This window comes from Camellia sinensis, chromosome 7 (genome assembly GCF_055761805.1).
Source record: "Camellia sinensis isolate YWXY chromosome 7, ASM5576180v1, whole genome shotgun sequence".
Taxonomy (NCBI): domain Eukaryota; kingdom Viridiplantae; phylum Streptophyta; class Magnoliopsida; order Ericales; family Theaceae; genus Camellia; species Camellia sinensis.
This window is the reverse complement of record NC_138967.1, coordinates 170709674-170735426: the sequence shown is the minus strand read 5'-3', so window position 1 is coordinate 170735426 and position 25753 is coordinate 170709674. Positions and strand designations below refer to the sequence as shown.

The 25753-nt window shown below is 42.1% G+C and overlaps 1 protein-coding gene across 1 annotated transcript; it reads right to left on the bottom strand.

The window, feature by feature from the left end:
- Window positions 1–792: 792 nt before the first annotated feature.
- LOC114260549 (uncharacterized) lies at window positions 793–24627 on the bottom strand. The gene is made up of 8 exons (XM_028200698.2): window positions 24037–24627; window positions 21128–21262; window positions 20668–20850; window positions 20128–20189; window positions 19832–19989; window positions 2156–2304; window positions 1897–2040; window positions 793–1189 (listed from the first exon to the last, which is right to left on the bottom strand). The coding sequence occupies exons 1-8, from the start codon at window positions 24388–24390 to the stop codon at window positions 1004–1006; spliced, it is 1371 nt and encodes a 456-aa protein (XP_028056499.2). The 5' UTR covers window positions 24391–24627; the 3' UTR covers window positions 793–1003.
- Window positions 24628–25753: the final 1126 nt, after the last annotated feature.

Genomic DNA, 25753 nt, shown 5'->3' with positions numbered 1-25753 from the left:
AAAATCAATAATCAAAAACTCATTATTTCCATGTGATTCTCTTTTTTGGACAAAAATAATCTTACAAAAAAAAAAAAGTGTTCATTTTTGAAAAAAAAATTCAAAAACAAATTATGAAAATTCAACTAAACGAACTCTAAATGCTTTTAAAGGCTTAGGTTGTAAATTTAAATTTCCAAAAACACTACCTACTCAATGTCAAATTTATTATTTTATTATTTTTATTTTTAATTTACTAAGAAGGAAAAAAAATGGTAATGAAGATTAGACTACTAAGATAATGAAAATAAGATCAGATTTTATTTTATTTTTTTGGTAAATGAAGGCCTCTTTTAAGAAGTGGGTTATAATCCACTTCCCAGATTATAACCAACTTCCGCTCTCACAAAAAAGCTACTTATAAGCAATTTTTAACTAAAAAACTGATTATAACCATCTTTTCAAAATAGCCCAAAAAGTAAGGTAAAATACAATAAACCATATACTTGTGACAAAATTACACTAACTTCTCCTCTAATAACGGTAAATTACAAAATTACTTGTGTTTGGCATTATGAAAGGTGTAGTGAGATAATTAGAATTTTTTTTCTTATGCTTCCTATATTTTGTTTTAGCGTGGTACCACAAAATGAGTGGTGACAATAATATCACCCTCAAAAAAATTATTATTTTAATGTGCAGTTCGTATATAAGAATGTATTTAAAGATTTGAATCATCGTTTGACGAACAAATATTTATGCATTTTGTAATTTGTACACAAAAAGCTCACATAAACATAAGTAGTAGTAATATTTAGAAGTGTATATGTGCATATAAATATTCATTCAAGATAATATACAGGTCTGCACAGAAGCATTTTTGTGGGTACCCAGCAGCATAAACACAAAAAATTATCTTTCTTACATTCATACAACCAAGAAAGATGATCTTGACCTAGCACAATTTCATGTTCTCTAGATGGAAATCAAGGGCGAAGAAAATATATTCTAGAGGAATATATGTTCAATCAAGAGATCGATTTAAAACTGATAATTGACCTGAGTCCCCATTCAACAAGAAAACTTCCAAAGGCACATACGTTGCAGACAATATGGAGGATGATCCAAATCTGTAGGTGGGTTGCAGTATTTTGCTCCCTCTGGCACATGGTATAGTGCGAAGACGGGGTCCTGTCCTCATCTGCCAAACCTGCATGGAAAAAAATCAAATTGCTGAGAGAAGCGTGTTCTTTTTAACCCATTTTCAGAAATGCATTTCAGTTCAAGATTCCATATCAATAAAGACAATCCATCAACAATCGTTGGTTCACCCAAATCGAATCCCAATTTGACAACTATGGGCGACATCATAAAAGCACCTTCATATAAATTATGGTGAATTCTTTCTACCATAAAACATCACTTTGATTCAGAAATAAATCTGAAAATATAGATGGGGCATCTATTTTAATGGGGGAGGGGGCCATTTTAAAGGGGGAAGGTGCCAAAGGAGGTGGCAGCTAGGGGAGAAGGTGTGAACTGGAGGGGCGGAGGCTATGAAACCTTCAAGACGGTAGGGGAGGAGGATTTGGGAAGCGAGGTTGGTGGTGGGGCATACCACTTCCCCTCCCTCTCTCCCATATATGCTTATATGCAATGTTGGCTATAATCAACCATGACATTAATCTTTTAGTCAAATAAAGATGAAGGTCAGGTAAAGGCGAAAGCCTAGTTACATTCATGGCTACAAAGGTAAGCACTAATGACATGTCAGTATCTTCCACTATACAACATTGTATACGTTGTTATTTCCAAGATAACAGCAAGGGGAACATGTTATATTCCCAACGCCAGATTTGATGCTAGAGCTGTGAGGTCAGAAATCAAAAGTAATTTGCTAAAACAAGAAAATAGTACCTCAATAATCCCTTTGCGAGGTGCATGAATGGCTAAGCACAAGCAATAATCACTCTTCACATGTTCATAATAAGCAGAACTTGATGCTGCACTATCTCTATTGACTAGCATTTCCATAAACAAGCAGCTAGCTTCACGATATCCCTGTAAAGAAGTGAACCAGAGCTCCTAGCATAGCAGAGGAAAAGAAAAAGGAAAAAAAAATAGAACAAAAGATGCGTGTAAAGACATTCAATTCAGTGCTTGTAGAGATCAAAACCTTCCATAACCGCACTACAACAAGTGCCTGAGTATCTAAAAGAAGTATACGGCCAAGCGAATCCGTTATTGCTGCCAATGTACCACTAGGTGATAAAGTAAGTTTCTCACCCTTCCTTGGGTGATCCTTCAAACATGTAAGAGGAGAAGCTGCCATAAATCATAAAAGCAGAACGTAAATTTTTTGTTGACTGCTGATACTGGTGAGTAGGATACACAATAAACTGTCAAGTGGCATAGTGACATTTAAAACACAATTACAACCACAGGAAGCACCATAATAAATTACAACAAATAAAGTACGGAAATGATATATATAAATGAATGAACTTGTGCTTGTATATATCACTGTAGACACCTCATTTTTTACCGCCTTTAAGACTTGGGCGCCTCAGGTTGATCACTTAATGATGAAAGTTACGCTGTACAAACGTTCGATTTTTTCAGCAAAAAGAGCTTCTAAATCCCAACCTTACACTCCATTTTGACCAAAACTATTTCAGACCTTGAAACTCTCTCTTTCAAAATATTTTGACCAAAATATTTTTCCAAATGTTTCTACGAAGTTCCGAGACTCGCATTTCGTTTAAAAGTTGCACTTTTCGGTAAACTGAGCAAGGACAAAGTGGAAATAAATGGAAGAGAGGTGAACTCTTTGAAAAATCTTTAAAACCTCTTATTTATAGGTTTGGAGTTGAAGAAAATTGGAGGAGAGGGAAGAAAACTAGTTGGTGAAGAAGTTGGGTATCAAACCGTTAAGGGAGAACTGAGCAACCTTCACTAAAATAGGCATATTTCTTTGTACAGTTAGACTTTAGTTGTGAGGCCACCACCATTGGAAAGTGGACTTCCGGGACTTCAATTTAAACTCAAGAATCTCCTAAAGCCGAGTTCGAATGAGGGAGATATGGCCATTTGAAGTTAGGCATCAATCCGGTTAAGATAGAAATAAGCAACCTTCACTAAAATAGGCATATCTCTTTGCACACTTAGAATTTAGATGTGAGGCTGTCACCATTGGAAAGAAAACTTCCGGAACTTCAATTTAGACTCAAGAATCATCTAAAACCAAATCTGGATGAAGGAGATATGCCCATTTGAAATTGGGCCTAGAAGTAGATTTTTGTGGCCGGCAGGCCACTATTTGTGGACGGCCGGCCACTACTTCTTGCCTGCCGGCCACTTGTGTAAAGTCCAGATATTTTTGCCAGCTATCCCCCAAAAGCTCCAACTGTTCCTATATAGATATTTCCGACCTGTAAGGCTGTTTTTCTATATATATTTGACCTCTTCTCATGTTTTTAGGTTACAAAAAATTCCAAATGGACCAAAACTTGAAATTCTCTCTCTATCTCTATCTTGCAACCTATACACTCTCTCTACACTTCCTAAACCATTATTAGAGCTCTCCTTACTGAGATTCTTGAGTCCAAATTTCAGGCTTTGAGAGTGAAAGACTTGTGGTTTGTGAAACAAAGTGTTATTCCTCTTCAAGAAGTATAACCTTGGCCTTCTTTACACTACTTTTTCCTCATCTTTTCTTACTATTTTTGGACTGTTTTGAGACTGTATTTTTAGGCTGAAACTTGTGATTTAAAGCCATTAAAGGTAGAGGGGTGAATCACCCTTCTTTAAACCTTATTTCATAAGCTTTTACCCCTATGTTTCCCACCTTGTTATCAACTTTTTTTTTTGAGCTTTTTACCTTAAAATGTTATTTTGAGGTCCCAAAAATTGAGGGGATAGCCTCCCCTCCTTGAGCTTGTTTACTAGCTTAACTTGCTCCATGTTTTAGCTTATTGTTTTAACTATTGTTAGCTTAATTCCAGCAATTTTTTGGACTTCTTTAGCACTGTTTTAGGACTGTTTTTAGTTTTTCATTGCATTTGAGCTTTGTACAGCATGCTTATAGTGTAATAGTCCTCATAGGTTTGGTGGTTTAGGCCTTAGCCACCAACCTATTTGAGTTGGTAGTGTTTATTTCAAGCTTTCCATAGTTGTATTCATATCTAATCACCATTGCAACCTCCCTCCTTTCTTAGCTTTTTTCTTTACTTTGAAAGTTGTTTCAAGGTACTTGCTTGTTTAAGCTTGAGATAGAAGTATTGTGCTTAATGGTTTATTCCCTTTGGGGATTCATTACTGTACGGGGAAAAGATATTCGTCGTTGTCCGTACTCCTTTCGTCCAAGCTCCGAATATATCCAATCAACCAAATCATGTTCCATCCCCAGCATGGGAGGCGCAGTCATGCTTATATACTTTATGCGCTCAACTCTGCACCCATTAGTCTCTTGACACGTGGAGCTGCTCTCCCATCTGTCAGCACAAATCCAGCGGAACACCACCTAACCAAACCGCCAGACAACATTAGCGGGAACTAGGCATCCCGACGGCATAACCTCGGCCTCATACGACCGTGCTGCGTAACGAGTCCGAGGGCTCCACTCGCCGAGCTCAGTAGCATTCCGGCAGAGCCGAGTTCAAGACAAGTCGAGCCGGCAAACAGAAGGCCTTTCCCGCCGAGCTAAACGTGCGAACCATGGACCCCGGGTTGGCAGGCAATCATCTCGGCCAAGCAAACTCAGCCCAGACACAGGACCTGATCCTCGGCCGAGCAAAACAAACTCTGGACATGGACAAGCCCAAATAGCTCGGTCCCAACATGGTCCTGGGCCTCGACCGAGCAAAACCACCTCTGGACAAGCCCAAGTTAGCTCGGCCCAAACACGCTCGGACATCACCTGCCCGGCTGCTACCGCGGCCCAAACTAGCTTATGAATTTCCCTCTCAATTGCCCCTTAATTCTGTCCGCAAAAGCGTGACTGGGATTACATGATTCGACCGGGGTAGATTCTCCGTTGGTCTTTCCTCCGCAAGACGTTAACCGCGCTAATCCCCACGTTCGGTTTCTAGACTTGCTCGGTCGACGCCTCAACTTGCCATCTTGTCTCTTCAGTACTGACGCCGCCGCCATTATGGACACGCGTCGATCATTTATTGGCCTCGAGCCTCCAACCCCGCCGTCCCTTCATATTCGAATTTTGGCGGTTCTTTCCTCCTATAAGCACACCGCTTGCCCCTTAACATTTTCTTCTTACTGTTTCTCTTCCATTCCTGACGACCAAATGCTGCAGTGCCAACCTCCCTATTCAAACACCATTCTTGCCTTGGACTGAATTCGTGCTCGAGGAATCGACTTTCGCCCCAAAACTGGAAAGTTCTTCGTATCTCTTCGTCGTTTCACACTTGATATTGAGTCTAGGGCACGATTGGAGTAGGTGTTAGGATGTAGCCCCCCAATACCCACCCCTGCCCTTTCTCACTCAACTGTTCTTCAACTTGGTGATGAACACGCGAGGATCTGGGACGGACCAAGCTCCAGATCTTCTTTTGATCCCAAAAAACACCAAGATCGAGCAAGTTACGAGTTTGCAAAACTCGCATAGGAACCGAGGTAACAGGGTGCTGGACCGCTCGACAGGGCTAAAATCTGGTCCGCTTGAGCAACTGAGCTTCTGGGTTTACCTCTGTGACTGAGATGGTCTGGCACTCCATATGACTGAGCTAAAGTCAAGCTCGTTTTGCGCGACCGTACTCCCACTTACACTTACACTTCCTTTTACTGCAGAGTCCAAGGGGACCACGCACCAACACTGAGGCTCTCAAAGGCCAAGCAGCCATCAAACGAGAGTTTTTGCCAAACCAACACAACCGTGCTAAAACCAGCCTGCTTCACATGGGCGTTACCGCTTCCTGGTTGACACGCCGGTCGCACTAACCGCGTTCCAGGAAGAATACGGCGTCCCCGCAGACGTATATCTCGAGCTCGGTGCCGAGGACACAACCCCCTGGGGCAGACTAGACCAATGCCCTTTCACCGTGCTTTCCATTATCGAATACGGTCTTCGCTTCCCGGTCAATCCCCTAATGTGCGAGTTCTTGAGGCGCACCGGGCTAGCACCAACACAAGTCTCAACCAACACCTATAGAATAATTAACGGGATAGCCGAGCTGAACAACCGGGTAGGCCTCAACCTAGGATTAGCCGAGATAATTCGCAAGTACACCCTCGGGCATACAGGCGATGGACTTAACTACTACCTAAAGATCAGACCGGGCAAGGAGAAGATAGTAACCGACACCCCGGACAAAGATATGCACGACGACGACTTTTTCTGGGTGTCTGGAAACTATGAAACAGCCGACGTGCCCGGCTAGTACATCAGCAAGAACTTCGGTTCAACATGTAAGTCGTGCTCACTGCTCGGTCAAATTATTTTCCTTCACCGTTTTGTACTAATGCCTTTTCTTCTTTTCCTCTTTGCAGCCATCGAAGCTTTGCAAGCCAACTACTATAACCCCAATGAAGCAGCCATCAGAACCGTACTACGGTACCGTAACTGGGATTGCCACGAACTTCTCGGCTACATACCGACCTACAGATACTCAGCTCCTCGCCGAAGTAAGGTAACAGACTTTCTCCGAGCGCCATCTCCACCACCCGATCCAACACTACCGGACGTGCCCCAAATCCGACTGACTGAAGAAGAGGAAATGCCTAAACGAAGCCGCATCAAGAACCTCATCACCGCCACATCCACCGAGCTGCCAAGCATCCCCCCCCCCGGCTCAGTTGCTACCGGTTAAACAAGTGTGGCCGTGGTTGCGTTGGCGTCAACTGCCGCGGCGCAGACCAGCAAGGAAAGCCGCCGAGCTGGAAAAAGGCCTCGGACCGCCGACCCCACAGCCGAGCTCGTTGCGGAGCTGAACACCGAGCAACCCGCGGTCGCATCTGAGCCAACACCGCCCTGGAAGCCCCAGTTGAAGCACCGGGGTAAGGAGATCCCGGCAAACGCTTCGGTCAAAGGCGACAAAGAACACCTCCTAGCCTTCGACCTGACAAAAGCCCTCCTCCTGCCGAGCGACGTGACCGACAATGACCACGTGCCCAACACCCGGCTCGTGAAGTCCTCGGTCAAGTCCATGACCTGGGTAAGAATTTCGCATGCTTTATTCAAATTTTTCCAAGTGTTTGCACGGTTGGCTTTCTTTATTCAAACTCTCTTCTTGCAGACCATCCAGAAACATCTTGTGATGGAACGGATTCATAGACTCTAGTAGAAGGCGACCGACACCGCTAGCCAGGTTGAGCACCTTCAAACCAAGCTGGGGCGGTCGAAGGCTTCCTTGGAGATTGCCAATACCGACAACTCCAAACTGCTCGGCCAACTTGGAGCCGTTGAGAAGGAAAGGGACGTTCTCCAGGCCGAGCTGGATACGTTAAAGCAATCAAGGAAGGATGAATTGGACGAGGCAAACAACGAAGGTCTCAAGGAGGCCAAGGAAAGCTACACCAAGCAAGTCGAGACCACCAAGGACATTTTCTTCAAGTCCGGCTGGAAGGCTGCTTGCGAACAGCTCGGCCAAGGATCTGGAAACGACGTGTTTGCCTCTCCCCCCGCTGCCTTCCTGCCGGCCTACATGGTGCCGTATGCAAACGATGTCTTCAGTGCATTGCAAGCCAAGACCGAGGAAGAAGGCGGGGAAAACGCCGAGGAGGATGCCGAGGGAGCAAACCCCCCGAAAGAGGCCGGCCAGGTTGAGTCCAGCGCCCTAGAAACCACGACCACGATCGACCTGGAGGCAGTTGCAAGCGGGGATGACTTCGCTGACCTTTCTCCCTTAGTTTAATTTTCTTTCTCTTTTTTTTTTTTTTTAAGAATGTAGCCGGGCTGCCTGCCCCACCTTATGTACTTCAGTTTATCATTAATGAAAAGTTCTCATTTCGTTAACTGTTGCACTGCTTGTTGTACTATGTTTCATCATCTCGGCAGGAACCTTTGATCTAAACAAAACATAAACTCTTTAGCCGGGGTACATCACCTCGGCTAGAGCCTTTAAGTTGGGCAAATCACCAACTCCTTTAGCCGAAGTGAATCACTTTGCCGAAGTAAATCATCTCGGCTGAAACTTCAGAGTTGAGCAAGTCATCAACTCTTTCGGCCGAAGTAAACTATCTCGGTTGAAACTACAGAGTTGCGCAAATCGTCAACTCCTTCAGCCGAAGTCAATCATCTCGGCTGAAGCTGCAGAGTTGAGCAACTCCAACTCCTTTAGCTGGAGTAAATCATCTCGGCTGAAACTGCAGAGTTGAGTAACTCATCAACTCCTTTAGCCGGAGTAAATCATCTCGGCTGAAACTCCAGAGTTGAGCAAATCATCAACTCTCTCAGCCGAAGTAAACCAGATCGGCTGGAACTCCAGAGTTGAGCAAATCATCAACTCCTTTAGCTGAAGTAAACCATCTCGGCTGAAACTACAGAGTTGTGCAAATCATCAACTCCTTCAGCCGAAGTCAATCATCTCGGCTGAAGCTGCAGAGTTAAGCAACTCCAACTCCTTTAGCCGGAGTAAATCATCTCGGCTGAAGCTACAAAGTTGAGCAACTCATCAACTCCTTTAGCCGGAATAAATCATCTCGGCTGAAACTCCAGAGTTGAGCAAATCATCAACTCCCTCAGCCGAAGTAAACCAGATTGGCTAGAACTTCAGAATTGAGCAAATCATCAACTCCTTTAGCCGAAGTAAACCATTTCGGCTGGAACTTCAGAGTTGAGCAACTCATCAACTCCTTTAGCCGGAGTAAATCATCTCGGCTGAAACTTCAGAGTTGAGCAAATCATCAACTCCCTCAGCCGAAGTAAACTAGATCGGCTGGAACTCCAGAGTTGAGCAACTCATCAACTCCTTTAACCGGAGTAAATCATCTCGGTTGAAGCTGCAGAGTTGAGCAAATCATCAACTCCTTTAGCCGGGGTAAATCATCTCGGCTGAAACTCCAGAGTTGAGCAAATCATCAACTCCTTCAGCCGAAGTAAACCATCTCGGCTGGAACTTCAGAGTTGAGCAAATCATCAACTTATTCAACCGAAGTAAATTATCTCGGTTAAAACACAAGAGTAGGCCCCGAAAACAACAAACTGCTTCAGCAAAGATAATTCACTTCTATTATATTTACAAAAAAAGTGTTACATTCGGAAGTGTAGGGAAAACAAATCCTTCTTCAAAAAATAACATAAAAACGACAAATACTAAAAATAGTACAGTTTGAGGTTAGCCACATTCCACGGCCGGGGTATGCCTTTGCCATCCAAATCCTCTAAATGGTATGCCCCCTTGCTCGCCAGACCGGTTACCTTGTAGGGCCCTTCCCAGTTTGCCCCTAGCTTGCCTTCGCCCGGCACCAGTGTATTGCCCATGACCTTCCTTAAAACCCAGTCGCCCACTTTAAACGGTCTGGGGTGCACAGTTTTGTTGTATTTCCTGGACAATTCTTGTTGGTATGCGACCACGTGGACCAAAGCTTTTTCTCGGCGCTCTTCAACTAGGTCCAATTCCAGGGCGATTGCTTCAGAGTTCATCTCGGATTCAAAATTTTCACTGCGGATGGTAGGCATGCCGATTTCCAATGGGATGACCGCCTCCATGCCGTATGATAGGGCAAAAGGAGTCTCCCCGGTGGATCGCCTCGGGGTCGTCCGATATGCCCAAAGGACACTTGGGAGTTCCTCAACCCATTTTCCCTTGGCCTTCTCAAGTCTTTTCTTTAACCCATCAAGAATGGTCTCATTTGATGCTTTGGCTTGGCCATTGGACTGTGGGTAAGCCGAAGTGGAGTTGTAGAATTCGATCTTCAATTCCTCACAAAATCCTCTGAATAAGCGTCCGTCAAATTGGGTGCCATTATCAGAAATCAGAATCTTGGGGACGCCAAACCGCGTTACCACATTCTGCCAGACAAATCGTTTGACGTCTTTCTCCTTGATAGTCGCTAAGGGTTCAGCTTCAACCCATTTGGTGAAGTAATCCGTAGCCGCAATGAAGAACTTCCAGTTGCCTGGTGCCGTTGGGAGTGGTCCCACTATGTCTAACCCCCACACACATCACAAAAGGCCAAGGGCTTCTGAGGGAAAGAAGTTCTCTGGCCAGCTGGTGAATTTGGTGGGCGAACTTCTGGCACTTCTCACATTTTCTAACATATTTTTGAGCGTCCGCTTGCATGCATGGCCACCAATATCCTTGCGAGATAGCTCGGTAGGCCAAAGATCTTCCCCCGATGTAACTTCCGCATATGCCTTCATGAATCTCGTACAGGAAAGCTTCCACGCTGTTTGGGTGTACACACTTGAGGTAAGGACCGGTGAATGACTTCTTGTATAAAGCGCAAGATGGAGAGAGCCAAAACCGCTCTGACTTCACCCGAAGTTTATGCGCTTCCTTTTTATCGACCGGAAGGGTCCGTTCTTTCAGGAAAAGGATAACAAGGTCCATCCAAGAAGGGCCAAGCTCGGTGCGGAGTATCCCGGAGTTTGAGCCTTCGGTTCTGTATCCCGGAGTTTGACTTGCTTAAATGCGTCGTAGTACATAATCTCAACCGAGCTTCCTTGGTCAATCAAGATGCGCTTCACATCGAAGTCTCTGACGCGGAGGGTGACTACCAGGGCGTCGTTGTACGGCGTTTGAATACGCTCTAGGTCCCTGGATGAGAAACTAATCACATCTTTCATCTCGGTCTTCCCCCTTTTGATCGCAGGCTGGACTGACAAAACTTCCCTCATATGTTCCGCCTTTTTTATCATCCTTCAGAGCTCGCATACACGCGCCGGCTCCACTATGCCATGGATCACATTGACCACTCCTTGAGGGGGCGCCTCTAAGTCATCCAAACCATTTGGATCAGCCGGGGTAGGATGCACGGTTGTGACGCCCCCATCAATGTAAAGGTCTAAGTGACCGGCGGCGACTAACTCTTCCAAGTGTTGCTTCAAAGGCAAACAGTCCTCTGTCCGGTGGCCTCGCTCCCTATGATATGTGCAGCAGTACCGTGGATTGAAGTCTTTTTGTGCATCGCCTAACTTAGCAGGAAACCGGACATAATCCTCGTCACAGATTTCACTAAGTATGCGATAGATTGGAATCTTAAATACCGTGGTGATGCCCGTCCGGGAGTTCAGCCTTCTGTTAGCATCAACCGCGTCATCGCGGGGATATTCTGCTCGGTCATTGCGGCGACCTCTACCCCGGTTTCGATGATTTGGTCCACGGTCAGATTCTCCGGCACGATCATTTGGACGGTTAGTCTCCTGTCCGACCGCGTGTACCTTGTCAGCCGCCCTTTTGTCTATTACCACCGGGTTTGTCTTCACGGTGGATGTCGCCTCATCATCCTCTACTCGGAGGTGCTCATTAATGCGCTGCATTAGTTACCCCATCGACATCGGCTAGTTCTTTGTAAGCGAGTCCCTCAACCTATGCCCGACTGTGAGACCGCGCTTATATTGGGTGATTGTCAGGTTGATCAGGCAATCTAGGATCTCGTTGAAGATTTCCCAGTACCTAGAGTTGTATGCCTTGAGGGTGTCACTCAACTCCATCTTGACACTTAGAAGGTGGTCCACTTCCTTTGGCATTTTAGTGTTGGTTTTGAAACGAGTCACGAATGCTTCCGCCAACTGTTGCCACCTCTCAATGCTCTCTTCTGGAAGTCTCTCAAACCATTTCAAGCCCAGCTCGCCCAAGCTGGATGGGAAAATAAGGCACATAAGAGCATCATTACGCCTGTGTCCGGCCATGACCTGCCGAAAGTGGCTTACATGCATGTACAGATCGCTTTTTCTGTCATAAAGTGTAAACTTGGGCTGGTGAAAGCCCGCTGGGAGCGGCGTGGTATTTCAAGGGAGAAGGGGGAGGCGTTCAGCCTCGCCAAGTCGGTGTCCAAAGGAACTGGTACGGCCAAACGAGGTGGCAGCATCATAACCTCCTCACTATGGCGACCTCCGTAAGATAACCGCTGGAACGCCGGCACCCTTTCAGCCTCCCGTCGGCGAGCTCGCTCCTTCAAGACATCCCTTAAGTCCTCTGAACGGATGGAGTAGGAATATCTTGACGTGGTCGACGGACGCGAGGGATGGTAGATACTATCTTAGGCACTAGACTTCTCTACGGGCACATCTAGGTCCCCAACTCTATAGCTTCTGGTAATAGAAAGGGAGGGAGTGTGCCGCTGGCTGTGGCTGCCTGAGCGGCGGGGTTAGGTGCGCTCACTGTGGTCTCCCACCCCAGCAACACCCTTCCCTTTGACCTGTCGTTTGAGAGCTTCCATCTCTGCCGCAATTCTCTAGATGACGGTGTCTTGGTCCCTCAACTTGTGCTCCAGACGTTGAGCATGCGATTCTCTTCGCCGCCGGTGTCCGTCTGGGCTCCGTGAGCGACCAAAACTTCTGGCGCGCTTATCTCGTGCATCTCTCAGCAGTCCTCCTGAGGAAGTCTCCAGGTCCGCCATGTTTGGAACGGCGGGGAGTCCGTCTCTCCGTCTGGCTGACTCCGGGGTAACACCGTCAATGGCAGACAACGGTATTTTGTCGTTACCGTTGTCTGCCATGGAAGGCGATCAGATGAGCTCGGAGGACAAGGTTGTGTCTACAAAAATCCCTCCCACAGACGGCGCCAATTGTACGGGGAAGAGATATTCGTCGCTGTCCGTACTCCTTTCGTCCAAGCTCCGAATCTATCCGATCAACCAAATCATGTTCCATCCCCAACATGGGGGGCGCAGTCATGCTTATATACTTTCTACGCTCAACTCTGCACCCATTAGTCTCTTGACACGTGGAGCTGCTCTCCCATCTGTCAGCACAAATCCAGCGAACACCGCCTAACCAAACCGCCAGACAACATTAGCGGGAACTAGGCATCGCGGCGGCATACCCTCGGCCTCATATGACCGTGCTGCGTAACGAGTCCGAGGGCTCCACTCGCCGAGCTCAGTAGCATTCTGGCAGAGCCGAGTTCAAGACAGGTCGAGCCGGCAAACAGAAGGCCTTTCCCGCCGAGCTAAACGTGCGAACCATGGACCCCGGGTTGGCAGGCGATCATCTCGGCCAAGTAAACTCGGCCCAGACACGGGACCTGATCCTCGATCGAGCAAAACCGACTCTGGACATGGACAAGCTCAAATAGCTCGGTCCCAACATGGTCCTGGGCCTCGACCGAGCAAAACCACCTCTGGACAAACCCAAGTTAGCTCGGCCCAAACACGCTCGGACATCACCTGCCCGGCCGCTACCACGGCCCAAACCAGCGTTTGAATTTCCTTCTCAATTACCAACAGTAGGACACTTCTCTCATGCCTAAAGCAACACTTGGTTTGGTACTCCTTTCCATTAGAGGACTTAAAGCTCACTTTTGGACTCAATTGGCTAAGGAATGATTGGTAATTAAAATGGAGTAATAAAATGAGGATTAAAATGATGTAAGATAATAATCAACTTGGTGTTCAATTAGACATTAATTGAACATATGGAAACTTGAAGCATTTCATACTTGTTAGTGATGAAATGGTTCAAGTTTCCAAGATCAACCACTTCCCTTGATCAATCCGTGATAGAGAGAAGGTTTGAGAGTCTTTTCTTGTTGCATTTATTGAAATTGTACATCTTAGTTCATAGGCCATAATGCAATATCATGCAATGAAATTTCATCAATTGATGGTTTGTGAATCAAGCTTGCCACTCCTTTGAACTGTTTTGATGATAAGGAGTAGGGATGGCAATCTGAAACCGGCCCGATGGGGACCCGACCCCCCGATCCCGAATATAACGGTTATTCCCCGAAAAATACCCCCGACGGGCCGGGAATGGTGATAAAAAAAAAATTCCCGATGATATTCGGGCCGGGGACGGGGATACATGTTTCAGTCCCGGCCCGCCCCGACCCCGAGCCCCGCCCCGTTTGTCCCCCAAATGATATATGTATTATATATATACTTTTTTTGATTCTCATCTCTACCTTTTATTCATTTACATCTACTCTCTCTCTCATTCATGTAGATCTACTCTCTCTCTCTCCATTCCTCATATCTCTCTTCCTCTCCACCGTCTCTGGTCTCTCTCTCTTCTTCATCATCTCTCACCGCCACCTCCTCCTCCACCAATACTCCCACCACTCCCCTCCTCTCTCCTTCTCCTCCACGGATCACATCGCCATCGATCATTTCTCCCTCTCTGTTTGACCATGTTTTTCGTCTCTCTCTCCCTTACTCACGGGATCGTGGTTTGATCTGAAGCTTTTTTTCACTTAGATCGTGGTTCGATCATTTCTTCTTCACCATCTTTCATCCGTACACAGGACCAGGACCGTGGTTCGATCTGGACAAACCGTGGTTCGATCTGAAGCTACCAATCTGGATCGTGGTTCGATCTGAAGCTACCGATCTCTCTCTCTCTCTCGTTGATGAACAAATTTTTTTGAAGCTGAAGCTGCAGAAGCCCTCTCTCTCTGTGTTTGTGTTGATGAACAATTTTTTTTTTTTTTAAAGTTGTTATATATATATATATATATGTATCTGTTGCTGTTGTTGGTGATGGTTGTTGATCTGAACAGTTCTTGTGTGTGTGTGTGTGTGTGTGTGTGTTGAGAACTGTCGGGGATATTTTGGGGTCGGGGAAACCCGATCCCCGTTAGGGGATGGGAGTGGGGGTGGTGATGGGTTCCGCGTCGGGGATCGGGGTCGGGGTCGGGATCGGGGAGATTTTCACAATCGGGGATCGGGGATCGGGGACGGGGAGGGTAATCCCCGGCCCCGTCCCGCCCCGTTGCCATTCCTAATAAGGAGGGGTAAGGTGTACAAACATACCTTGAGAATACCTTGTTTTGTGCTCTTTATGCTTTCTGTTGCAACAGGGGGAACCAAGCTTCAGTGGCTGGCAGGCCACTATTTCTGGACGGCAGGCTACCATTTGTGGCCGACCAACCACCACTTCTGGCCTGCCAGCCACTTTTGTAAAATTAAGCAGCAGTGTTTTTGGAACAGGATAGAAAAATGGCTGAGGTGAAAAGATGTTCTACTGTGCAACAGAAATATTCTGGCAGCAGAACAATGTACTTTTTGGGTGGAAATCCGCACATGCATGAGCAGCTCTCGCTTCTCGGGGCTAATTAGTTAATTTAGTTACTTTATTTCATGTTGTATTCATGTTATAATTAATTAGTTAGCTAATTAGAATTTTGTAAATTAATTAATTAGTGTAATTAATTAGTTAGTTCCAATTTGTAATAATTAGCTAGAATAGTTAATTAGTTGTGATGTTGTAATAACTAACTAGCATAGTTAGTTAATTCGTTTTGTAATAGCTAGTTAATTAGTTTAGCTAGTTAGTTTATTCAGACCCTCCTATGTGAGGACACAATTGTAATAATGTGTATGTTGTAAGATAAAATGATAGAGAGAGAAATTGATAGTATTATGATTGATGTATTTTGATGTCTATTACAATGATTCATGATTCCTATATATAGAAGAGGGTGAGTGTGTAGTAGGTAAGGAGTAGGTGAAGTGGAGGTGGTAGTGGTGTAGTGGGTTAGGTTTAGTGGAGTAGGTGAGGTGGTAGTGGTGTAGTGGGTTAGGTTTAGTGGAGTAGGTTTAAGTGGGTGAAGTAGGTGGAGAGTAGGTGGATTTTAACAGCCCCCCGCAAACTCAAGGAGGATAGAAACTAACCAACTTGAGTTTGAAAAGAGGAACAAAACAAGAAAATACATAAAAATAAAAGAGGATAGGAGACACTGTATGGTCGTGTCAGACCATTGGTTAAGACACTGGATGGTGGTGTCATAACGTTGTAGAGGACACTGTATGGGGGTGTCATAACGTTGTAGAGGACACTGTATGAGGGTGTCATTGTAGAGGACACTGTAGGGTGGTGTCATAACGGTGTAGAAGACAGTTTATGGGGTCATGTTGGACCGTTGTAGCAGACAATATTCTGACAGTTGTTGTGACAGTTTACTGAGTCTTGCTGGACCCTTGTAGAAACTAACCGGAATCAATGTCGGGACAGTTTACAGAGTCTTGTCGGACCCATAAAGGAGCTAACCGGAATCAATGTCGGGACAGTTTACAGAGTCTTGTCGGACCCTTAAAAAGTCGCACCCTCAAAAGGTGTGCCCAATCTTTCAAAAGGCGTGCCATCAAAAGGCGAGCCCAAGTCATAAAAAGATGTGCCGGACATGATGGCGAGGCACGTGAGTGCCTTGACTGGCGCGCCCGTTTGTCGTCTGGCGTCAAGTGGCGCGCGATACGCGTGGCTGCCTCGCTATTTAACCAAGGTTGATGCTGAGGCTGAGGCAGACAAAAAACAACTTGCGAAGAAAAACTTCTGAAAAACTCTTCGTTGTGCTGAGAGAGAGAGTCTGTAACACTCTGTTGCGAGAGATATTCTGTAACACTCTGTTGCCCAGAAAAATGGCCTCTTCGTCCCGCCCTCTGCTTACTCTCTTTCCCGACCTCAACGAGTCCACAAGAGAGATAACTGGTGCGGTGTCCCGTGAACCTCAACCAAACACTGCCGGTTTTGCGCCGGTGAACTTTCCGATGCGGTCGGTGGAGCAAAAAATGGCTGTGCAGTCGGATGTGGAGGCCAATCAGTATACTTTGAAGTCATGTGTGGAAACCATGACTGCGGTGACAAACTTGTCGAACCGGCTGCAGAGTAGGGCAAATGAGGTGCAGCAGTTAAACTCCCAGCTGGCTCTGCTCCAACGCATGTACAAGGATGCGCGAGCAGAGATAAGCGTGCTAAGGGCAGAAAACAAGGAGCTGAAGCGGAAGGCCACCGTGATGTTCCGATTTGGAGGGCCGCCATATGCTGCAGTGGAGGAGCAGGGAGTAGTGATCGTGTCCAGTGGAGTGGGAAACACGGAGGTAGCACCGTCAAGGGCCTCTCAAGACGGAGGCAAGAAGAAGAGACCGGCGGCAGAGTAGAGAAGAAAAAGCCCACCTGTGAATGTGGTTGTTTGTGTGTATTTTGGGTTGTTTTGTTTTGTTTTGTTTTGTGTTTTTTTTTTTTTTTTTTTGTGTAAAATGGTGATCGGGGTTGATTCCGGAGATGAATAAAATATGGGTGTTGTGCAAATTTGTAAATTGTTTGATTGTTTTTTTTTTTTTTTTTTTTTGGTTTTTTTTTTTTGTGTTTTTAATAAAAAAAAAAAAGAGATATATATATATATAAAAAAAAAAGTGAGGAACAACATGATGTCTGAGAGCATCAATGAAGGTTTAGAATAAAAAAAATAAAGTTTGATTAAAAAATAAAGTGGGCGGTGGATGGGTGTGATTAAACAAAGAAAAGTGAATTGGGTGTGTGTGCCCTACTAAATGTGAGAGAATGATGTCTGAGAGCATCAATGAAGGTTTAGAATAAAAAATAAAGTTTGAATAAAAAATAAAGTGGGTGGTGGATGGGTGTGATTAAACAAAGAAAAGTGAATTGGGTGTGTGTGTGGTGGTGACTTTGTTGACCAACCATGTCCAAAGCGCCGAGCAACACAACCAAGATGTGAACTCTTTGGGCTTAATCTCTTCAAGAAAAACAGCTGAAGCTATTGACATACTAAAGCTCATGTCTTCCACTTACTTGGTAGCCCTATGCCAAGCCATAGACTTGAGGCACTTGGAAGAAAACAGTGGTGGATCGTGAACACGTCTTCACATACATCGATGATCCGTGCAGCAGTACTTACCCATTGATGCAAAAGCTGAGGCAAGTCCTAGATGAGCACGCTTGGAAGAATGGCAACATGGAACAGGACTCGAACACTTCTATTTTCCAAAAAGAGTTGCGCTGCTATATCTGGAGCTTCCTTCCAGTGTCTTAATGGCTGAAGCGGTTCAGCCTTTGACAGAAAGCAGCAAAGCAGTTCCTTGCTGCCCGTTACAAGGACATAACCAAGTTCCATGACGAGGTTTATGAACTTGCCCCTTGCTGGAATTGAAGCAGTTTTGTCTAGTGATGATCTCCAGGTGGCATCAGAAGATGCCGTATATGATTTCGTGTTGAAGTGCTCCAGAAAATGCTCTTTGCAAAAACAACTCGTTTGGCCCTTCTTTGGTGAGTAATTGCCACAAATGATAAGCATGGTCTTGCTGCTGCTGCTGCAAATGTAGCTGCCATGGCCATGAGGGAGAGGGATCATGTCTGACTGATGCAGAGGATCAAAGCCATTCAGATCGTGACTATCATGACGAGAGTTGCTATGATGTTGTTGGTATGGATCATTTCCTGTGAGCCTCTTGCTGGAGTTGATGGAGGTTTCAATTGGTTGAGATCCGGCGGGCGGTCAAGGCAAGGTTGCCGCCCGCCGGAAGGCGAAGAACACCAAGACCTTTAACCTATAGCTCTGATACCATGTAAGATAAAATGATAGAGAGAGAAATTGATAGTATTATGATTGATGTATTTTGATGTCTATTACAATGATTCATGATTCCTATATATAGAAGAGGGTGAGTGTGTAGTAGGTAAGGAGTAGGTGAAGTGGAGGTGGTAGTGGTGTAGTGGGTTAGGTTTAGTGGAGTAGGTGAGGTGGTAGTGGTGTAGTGGGTTAGGTTTAGTGGAGTAGGTTTAAGTGGGTGAAGTAGGTGGAGAGTAGGTGGATTTTAACAGTGTATGTCTTCCAACTCCACGTCTTTCTCCCTTTTATTTACCTACTTATGATGGTTAGTTTAGAACATCATATTTTGTTTAGCATCTCGCATGCCTTGCATCCATTGTCTTGCATGCATCGAGCTCAGCGCATCATTTTAACTTGCATTGTTAGTTAATACTTCTTTGAATACGTGTCTTACCGCATACTATCAAATTGATTCATATGTCATATTAATAGTCGAGCCTAGTAATTGCATATTGTATGTGATGCATTAAGTCATATTGCATAGTTAGCATCATTCTTTTTTCTAACTATTTTATTTTTTTTGGCTTGCCTCGGAGTACTAGGTGAGCTTTTCTTTGTTTTAACGTATTGCATTGTATGTTAGTGTTGCCATGTTTAGCATGTTCACCATGAGACTAAGTGCTTAAGTGATAAACTGTTTGAATGTCTGTGGATGAAGGCTAGTTGCTTGAATTGGGATAGTTTGATTAATGTACATTTGAGCCCACTTTTTCAAGTGGCACATTCAAAAACTATTTTCAAAAACATACATGAAATCAAAGTATTTCAATTTTTGTAAATTAGTCTATACTTGTATGTGCATCACATAGTAAGTTAACCTAATAAATCGGAACAAGAGTATATAATGTAAATAAGAATTACATCATGATTAGTAGAGGCTGATCTTTGATCGGACGAGCGGGGGTGCTCAATTCATGACCTTCCCTCTCGTACCTAAGTTCCAGAACCTAGACACTATTGGTGATGATGGATAACTGGCCTTTGGCACGAGTCTCGGATTTCCTAAATTTCTCCCAAAAAAAAATATTTAGGTGACGATTTTGTATCTAGCAAAGCAGTACATTTTTGACGTTTTGATTTAAAATCGATTTTCTAAAAGATTTGCTGAATTTTGACTCTTTTGTGTTTTCTATTTCACATTGCACTTGTGGAATCAAATTCAGAACCACGAGAGTCCAAACTGTAAGACATATCATCTTTCAAAAGGAGCACGAAAAGTCGAGCTACAATCACATAGATGTTCAAAACCACTATATCATGGAAACACAGTAACCAATTCAGACTAGTACTCGAGTGAATTATTTGTTCTTGTATAGTCATAAAATCTTTACTACAATTTAAAAACAAGACTTCAGAACAAATCAAACATTAAAGGGAATTATTATTACCTCGAGCAAATGGTTGGGGTTTTGCTTCTGACTTTGTTGTTGATTTTGGGTCACTCCGCCATATCATTTTTGAAAAAGAAGCTATTGTTGAAAATGTTGCTGGCACAACTTTTGACAGAATAGCTCCCACTAAAGACCTGCTTCGATCCTCTGATAGTCTTTTGTAGAATTAGACAAGGGTTGAAACACAGTTAGTGAGGAAAATAGTGAAGTGATTATTCAAGTGCATCAACATGACAATCGATTATTATTTTAAAGAAAACAATCAGCATAACGTGAAATCCCACCATGCTAACCTGAATGCCGAAATCACAGCATCATCTCCAATAGTGACTGCACAATAATAACGTTGACTTGACTGCCCAACAATAAAAGCAGCTGAATTCAAATACCAGACTAACTTCAGCAAGCTTCCATAAATCATTGGACAAATTAATAGTCAATACTAGACAAATTAATAGTCTTCTAAAGTAATTTTCTTTTAACAATTAGACATCCAATAAATTAGAAGTTCTCTTTCTCCAAATTAATTATGTAGCAACACATTTCTATGAGCATTATGACCCATTTTTGACCTTTTCTCTGTCAAAACTTCACTTACCTCATATTTTAGTTCTTTTTATTTGATATATTTTTCAACTCAAGGAAACCTTCACCAAAAATATTGAAAAAAACTTTTGGGATCGCTTTAGATCACTAAACTTACCATTTTGGAACAAAAATATACCATATTTACGAACATGCGTTCCAATATATAATTCGCAAAGGAATTAGTGTTTTCTGGTAAAATAGGTTTGAACATACACATGTTAAGATTGAGCAACAAAAGTAATCACCTGTAGTTCCATCAGCGGAGGCGGCATTATGCCAGTTATTGCTGCATCAGCACATGACCCATACTTGTTAACATTCCATAGCTGGTAAGGTAGTCTTACATTGGAACTCCCAGAATCAACAGGATTTTTCTTTTGATCCCAAAACTGATAGTGTGTTTCTTGAAACCATCGCTGCAACATACTCTACATTTCAAGCACAGAAAAGCACGTCCGTAATCAATTAGGATCCAAAATGCTAACACTTACAAAAAGTGAAACAGATACAAAGAGCCCAATCAAGGAAATTTTTTCTGACGTCAAGAAATATATGAACTTGTCCTGAAGATAAAAACCTGATTCATTCAGATGTAAAATTACAACCTTTGCCACAAAAAAGAAAAGAGAGAGAGAGAGAGTCTGCCAAAAAGCAGATATGCCAACAAAAACTCTCATAGCTTTAACATCAAAGAATACCAAATACCTGGATTTCAGATCCATCAAAACGAGCAACCACACCAGGCATTACAACACAAATCTCTGCAGATGATGTATCTTCTGTGAGATCTCTCTTTGTGCCACGGACTCTTAACTTAAGAATTCGTCCAGGATTTACAATCTGTCAGCACCAAATTAACTAATAAGTTCTATTATCTTTGTATCATTCACAAAAAAAGAAAATAAGTTCATGCCACATCCATAAACAGACAAACCCCAAATTGTACTCTTCTTTTAAACTGTAGAATCACAGTTCATTGGATAAAAAAGTAAAAAAAAAAACTGAGAAGAAGAATTTATTCAAAATAGAGAAATAAGATAAAAAAAAAAGTACTCAATCAACTCAGTCAGAAAAAATGGCTGCGTGAACTTGGTGCTGCTGAAAAAACATAGTAGTAATCTTAACACAATGCACAATAGTACAACACAGCTCTCATACAATGTAGTGATCCCAACTTTTGAAGTCCGGTATGTACAAATGTGAGTCATTAATCAGTTTCTTGAAAACCTCAAACATATATGATAGTTTCTTTTTTGCGATAAAGATAGAAGAGATGAAAGAAAAATATAAGAGAGTAAAAATAACATAGGAGAAGAGAGTAATTCGAGAGATCATGAACCCTTTCTTTCCTAGTTATAAGGAAAAAAAGAACAGCTAATCAGATCCAGCCTATTCTTGAAATAAACGACTCGCACACACACCCTTTCCAAAAAAGATCAATAAATCAAGTACTACCCTTAGATTTATTGGATTTGTTGCTTAAATATCAGTATTAAACCCGAACCTCCCAGCGATTGGCCAGTAGCCTAAAGAAATGACAGAATAAGTTACATTTTTTTATATGATCTGTGCCTATAGATAGAATAAAAATCGAACGAAGTTCTTCTTTTATCACTTGGCCCCTTTTTTCTTTTTCTTTATATATATATATATATTCCTATTTCTAAATAAAATAGAGTCAAAAAGATATTTTATTTAGAAATTGTGAACTATACCTTGTTTGTTGGGTCCTATCCCCTCCAAAAATTTGAGAAAGCCCATTTTTGTATATGCACTACCCCTCAAACATTTTTGAACCCCATGTAATGGAGAGGTGAGCAAGGGTGGGAAAGGGGGCCGCCGGAGGAAGGGGTTGGTGTGGGTCCAAAGAAGTAGGGGTATGTTTGATTAGACAGATAAGGGGGGGGACTATTTACTGTGCGGATTGTAATCCATTGGAAGCATTCAATCCGGCGTTTGTTTTCCGGCGGAACTCCATATCCCTCATATGAGGGACTATTGTATCCTAAGGGGGGTGGGATTATTTCCATGAGACTATTTACTGTTGGGATTAGGTGGTGAAATGACCATTTTGACCCTCTACTATTTAATTATGTATTATATTTAGTAAAATTTAATAACATTTAAATGTCTCAATTTAAAAATAAAATAATTTTATTTAACTTTCTATTGATGTTTTATTTATTTAATTTTTTTAAATGATTTTTTATAAATATTTTTATTGATGTTTTATTTTAAAATTTTGTTTATATTTTATTTAATTTCATTATTTAAATTTTAATAGATGTTTTATTTAATTTCATTATTTCATTATTATTATTTTTTAAAATAAATTTATTTAAAACTTTAATTTAAAAAATAACATATATTTTTATTGATATTTTATTTATTAAATTTTCAAAAAATAAATTTATTTAATGGTGTAAAAAATAAAATAAATAAAATTTTTATTTAATCTAGCTAAAAATAATTAAAATAATAAAGATATGTTTAATATTGCTATTACTTAGTAAACAATTGAAAAAAGGTAAAATAGTCTTTTACTCATTTATTCTATCCAATCCGTCCAATCAAATATTGAATTCACTAAAAATAGTCTTTTTCAGACATCTAATCCCATGAAAAAACAAACACATGATACACATTCACTCCAACTAAATAATCCGGGAGATTCACAGTTCCAAGATTCAAGTCCAATGAAATTTAATTCCTCTTATCTAGTTTGTCCAATCAAACACACCTAACGGTATAGTTGGGACTAAGGTGGGGGTTAAAAAGAAGTGGGAAGTAATTTTGATGGTTGGGGTCCAAAAAAACATTTGGTGGGGTCTATTGGAAGCACTCTTTTGCAATAGAAAATTGTTGGTCATCTACCAAACAATAGACTCCATTTCGCAAGGAAGTTTGAGACTAAAATAGTTACAAAAGACAAAATAGACTAGTCACAACAAACAAAATATCACATCTAACTCATAATCATTATACTTTCTCTCACAAAAAAATAGACTATTTTAGTCGCAACAAACAAAACATCACATCTAACCCATAATCATTACTCTTCTCTCACAAAAAAAATAAAAAAGTCAAAAAAAACCAAAAAATTCTTCTCAAACCAAGCTTTTTAACCCATACTAAAATAGCCAAAAAAAAAACCCAAATAGTCAAAAAGCAAACCCACTTTCCAAATGGAAGCAAATTAATTTCTTTGTTTTACCTAAATTTTTCCACAAAACAAAGCAAAAAATCAGAGAGATTATCTGATTATGAATCTTACATTTCAGAATGTCAAATTCCTTTCTTTTCCTACAATTTTTCACCAAACCAATAAGCATCATTAAATATATTGCTAAATTCCAATTTCTTTCCCTTACTCCAACACCTCCCCAGTGCACCAATTCCCAATAGATCATCAAACCGCACCCAATTATGACACTTAAAAGATCACAAATTTTGCAATTTCATGTTCTGAATTCCAAACATACAATTGCATTTGCTTTCACACAATTTTCTAACCATCCAATCAGCACTACCAAAAAAAACCCAATAACCCGTATCATGATCCAAAACATATAATCCAAAAAAAGAAGGAAAAAAAAAAAAGGAATTTGGGTAACCTGCTTATGAATGAGATCGCCTCGAAGAGAATAAATCAACAAGTACCCACAAGAGGTCCCTAGGGCAAGAACTCGAATATCGTCGAAGACCAACCATTCAACTGAAGATATGTATTCGGACTCGATCGGGGAGAGAGTGGGTCGGATCTTGACTCGAGGTCCGGTTGGATCGGATCCATCGGACCAGTCAAGAACGAGGACAACTGAGTGGTTAGCGATGGCGAGAGAGTGAGTGTCGAGTGCGGTGAGGAGGTTAGGGTTGTCAACGAGCCAGCCCTCCTTTCCAGCACCCAGTTCGGTGAGGTCGTCGCAGGCTATGGAGCCTAGCTCGGTCGTGTGGTTTCGTCGAGCCATTTTTGATCCAAGAAGAAGAAGGAATACAGGGGAAAACAGAAGAATATAAGTGGAAGTTGATTTGTGCCACCGAAGAAATCATAATTACACTGACACCCCTTTAAAAACTGTGAAATTTCAGTGACGTTGATTTGCAGGGTGGTAAAAACTACCGTTTGAGATCCACTGTTTCGTTAAAAATTCGTTTAAGTTTTTGTTAGACACGGTAAAGACTTTAAGAAAAATGCTTCAATCCTCGAGAGGTTTAGATGTGGGTGGTGTGAATTTATGTTCACTGATCGATCGGTTAGATGGCCAAGTGAAACACTTGTTTATTGCGATTGTCATCTTATTGATTGCGACTATCAACTTCTTCACCGAACGACTGGCCGGACAAGCGATGAAACAAAATTCGAGTCATTCTGATCAAAAGCAAATTCGATGTACGTAGTATTACTTTTTTAGATTTTAAATCAAAATTAAACAGCAAATTAATTCAGTGCATTAAAATTAGCCAAAAATGTCAAAGTATTCGTGTTCGGCTCGATAAAAATTTGTTTGAAATTGATTCAAAAATTTAACAAATCAAGATTAAACAAATTTTAAAATTTATTAAAGTTTTTAAGCTAAACTTAAACAATTAACCATTCAACTCGTTTATTACTCCTAAAATTGCACTTCCAAATTAATGATAAATTAGAATCACACTTCTATATATCTTGTGTTCCCGTAGTTTGGTTTACACAAGTTTGGAAGTGTGGATAATAGTCTCTACTTTTTATATTTGATAATAGGGAATTTTTTTAAGGTCCCTAATAATAGTAATTTAGAGGATAAAGGACACTAAAAAAAATAGTGATGCATTAGGTCTCTGAACAACATGGCCTGCATTTTTAATTATTTCGTGGGCCAAAATACCCTTCACAAAATCAACACAAAGACGAAATTGATTCCAACGACTGAGTTTCATTCCAAGCATCCAACCATTTTCACGAACAAGAGTACAGCAGAACTAGGGTTTCAATATCATCTTCACCATCGACATTAGAGTTTCGTTATCTTCTGCAAAAATCATTCACATTCCTTCCTCACAAATTTCTCTGACCCTATTTTCAGTGTTCATTGTCATCTCAGTTCATCTTCGTCACGTCGCATCTTCATCTCAAGACATATCAGCTCGTCATTAAAGTTTCATCCTAACTCTGGTAAGTTTTTCTACAATACAACTAGATTTTCTCTGGAAACACAGTTAATTGCATTTTATGTTAACCTTCTATAAATTAGGATTTCAATTTCGTAATAAAAAACTACATGAATTTGAAAAAAATTATTTTTGTGTGTTTTGAACTTATTCTTGAACATGCTTGTGTGATTTTATCTATAA

What these genes read in the sequence shown, in the direction of transcription:
- LOC114260549 (XM_028200698.2), bottom strand. Translation starts at nt 24,390, where the DNA reads ATGGCTCGACGAAACCACACGACCGAGCTAGGCTCCATAGCCTGCGAC. An exon ending in GCGATCTCATTCATAAGCAG is followed by an intron (nt 21,263 to 24,036) that starts GTTACCCAAATT and finishes TGGTGCTGACAG; the next exon opens with ATTGTAAATCCTGGACGAAT. An exon ending in ACCCCAACCATTTGCTCGAG is followed by an intron (nt 2,305 to 19,831) that starts GTAATAATAATT and finishes GATTTATGGCAG; the next exon opens with CTTCTCCTCTTACATGTTTG.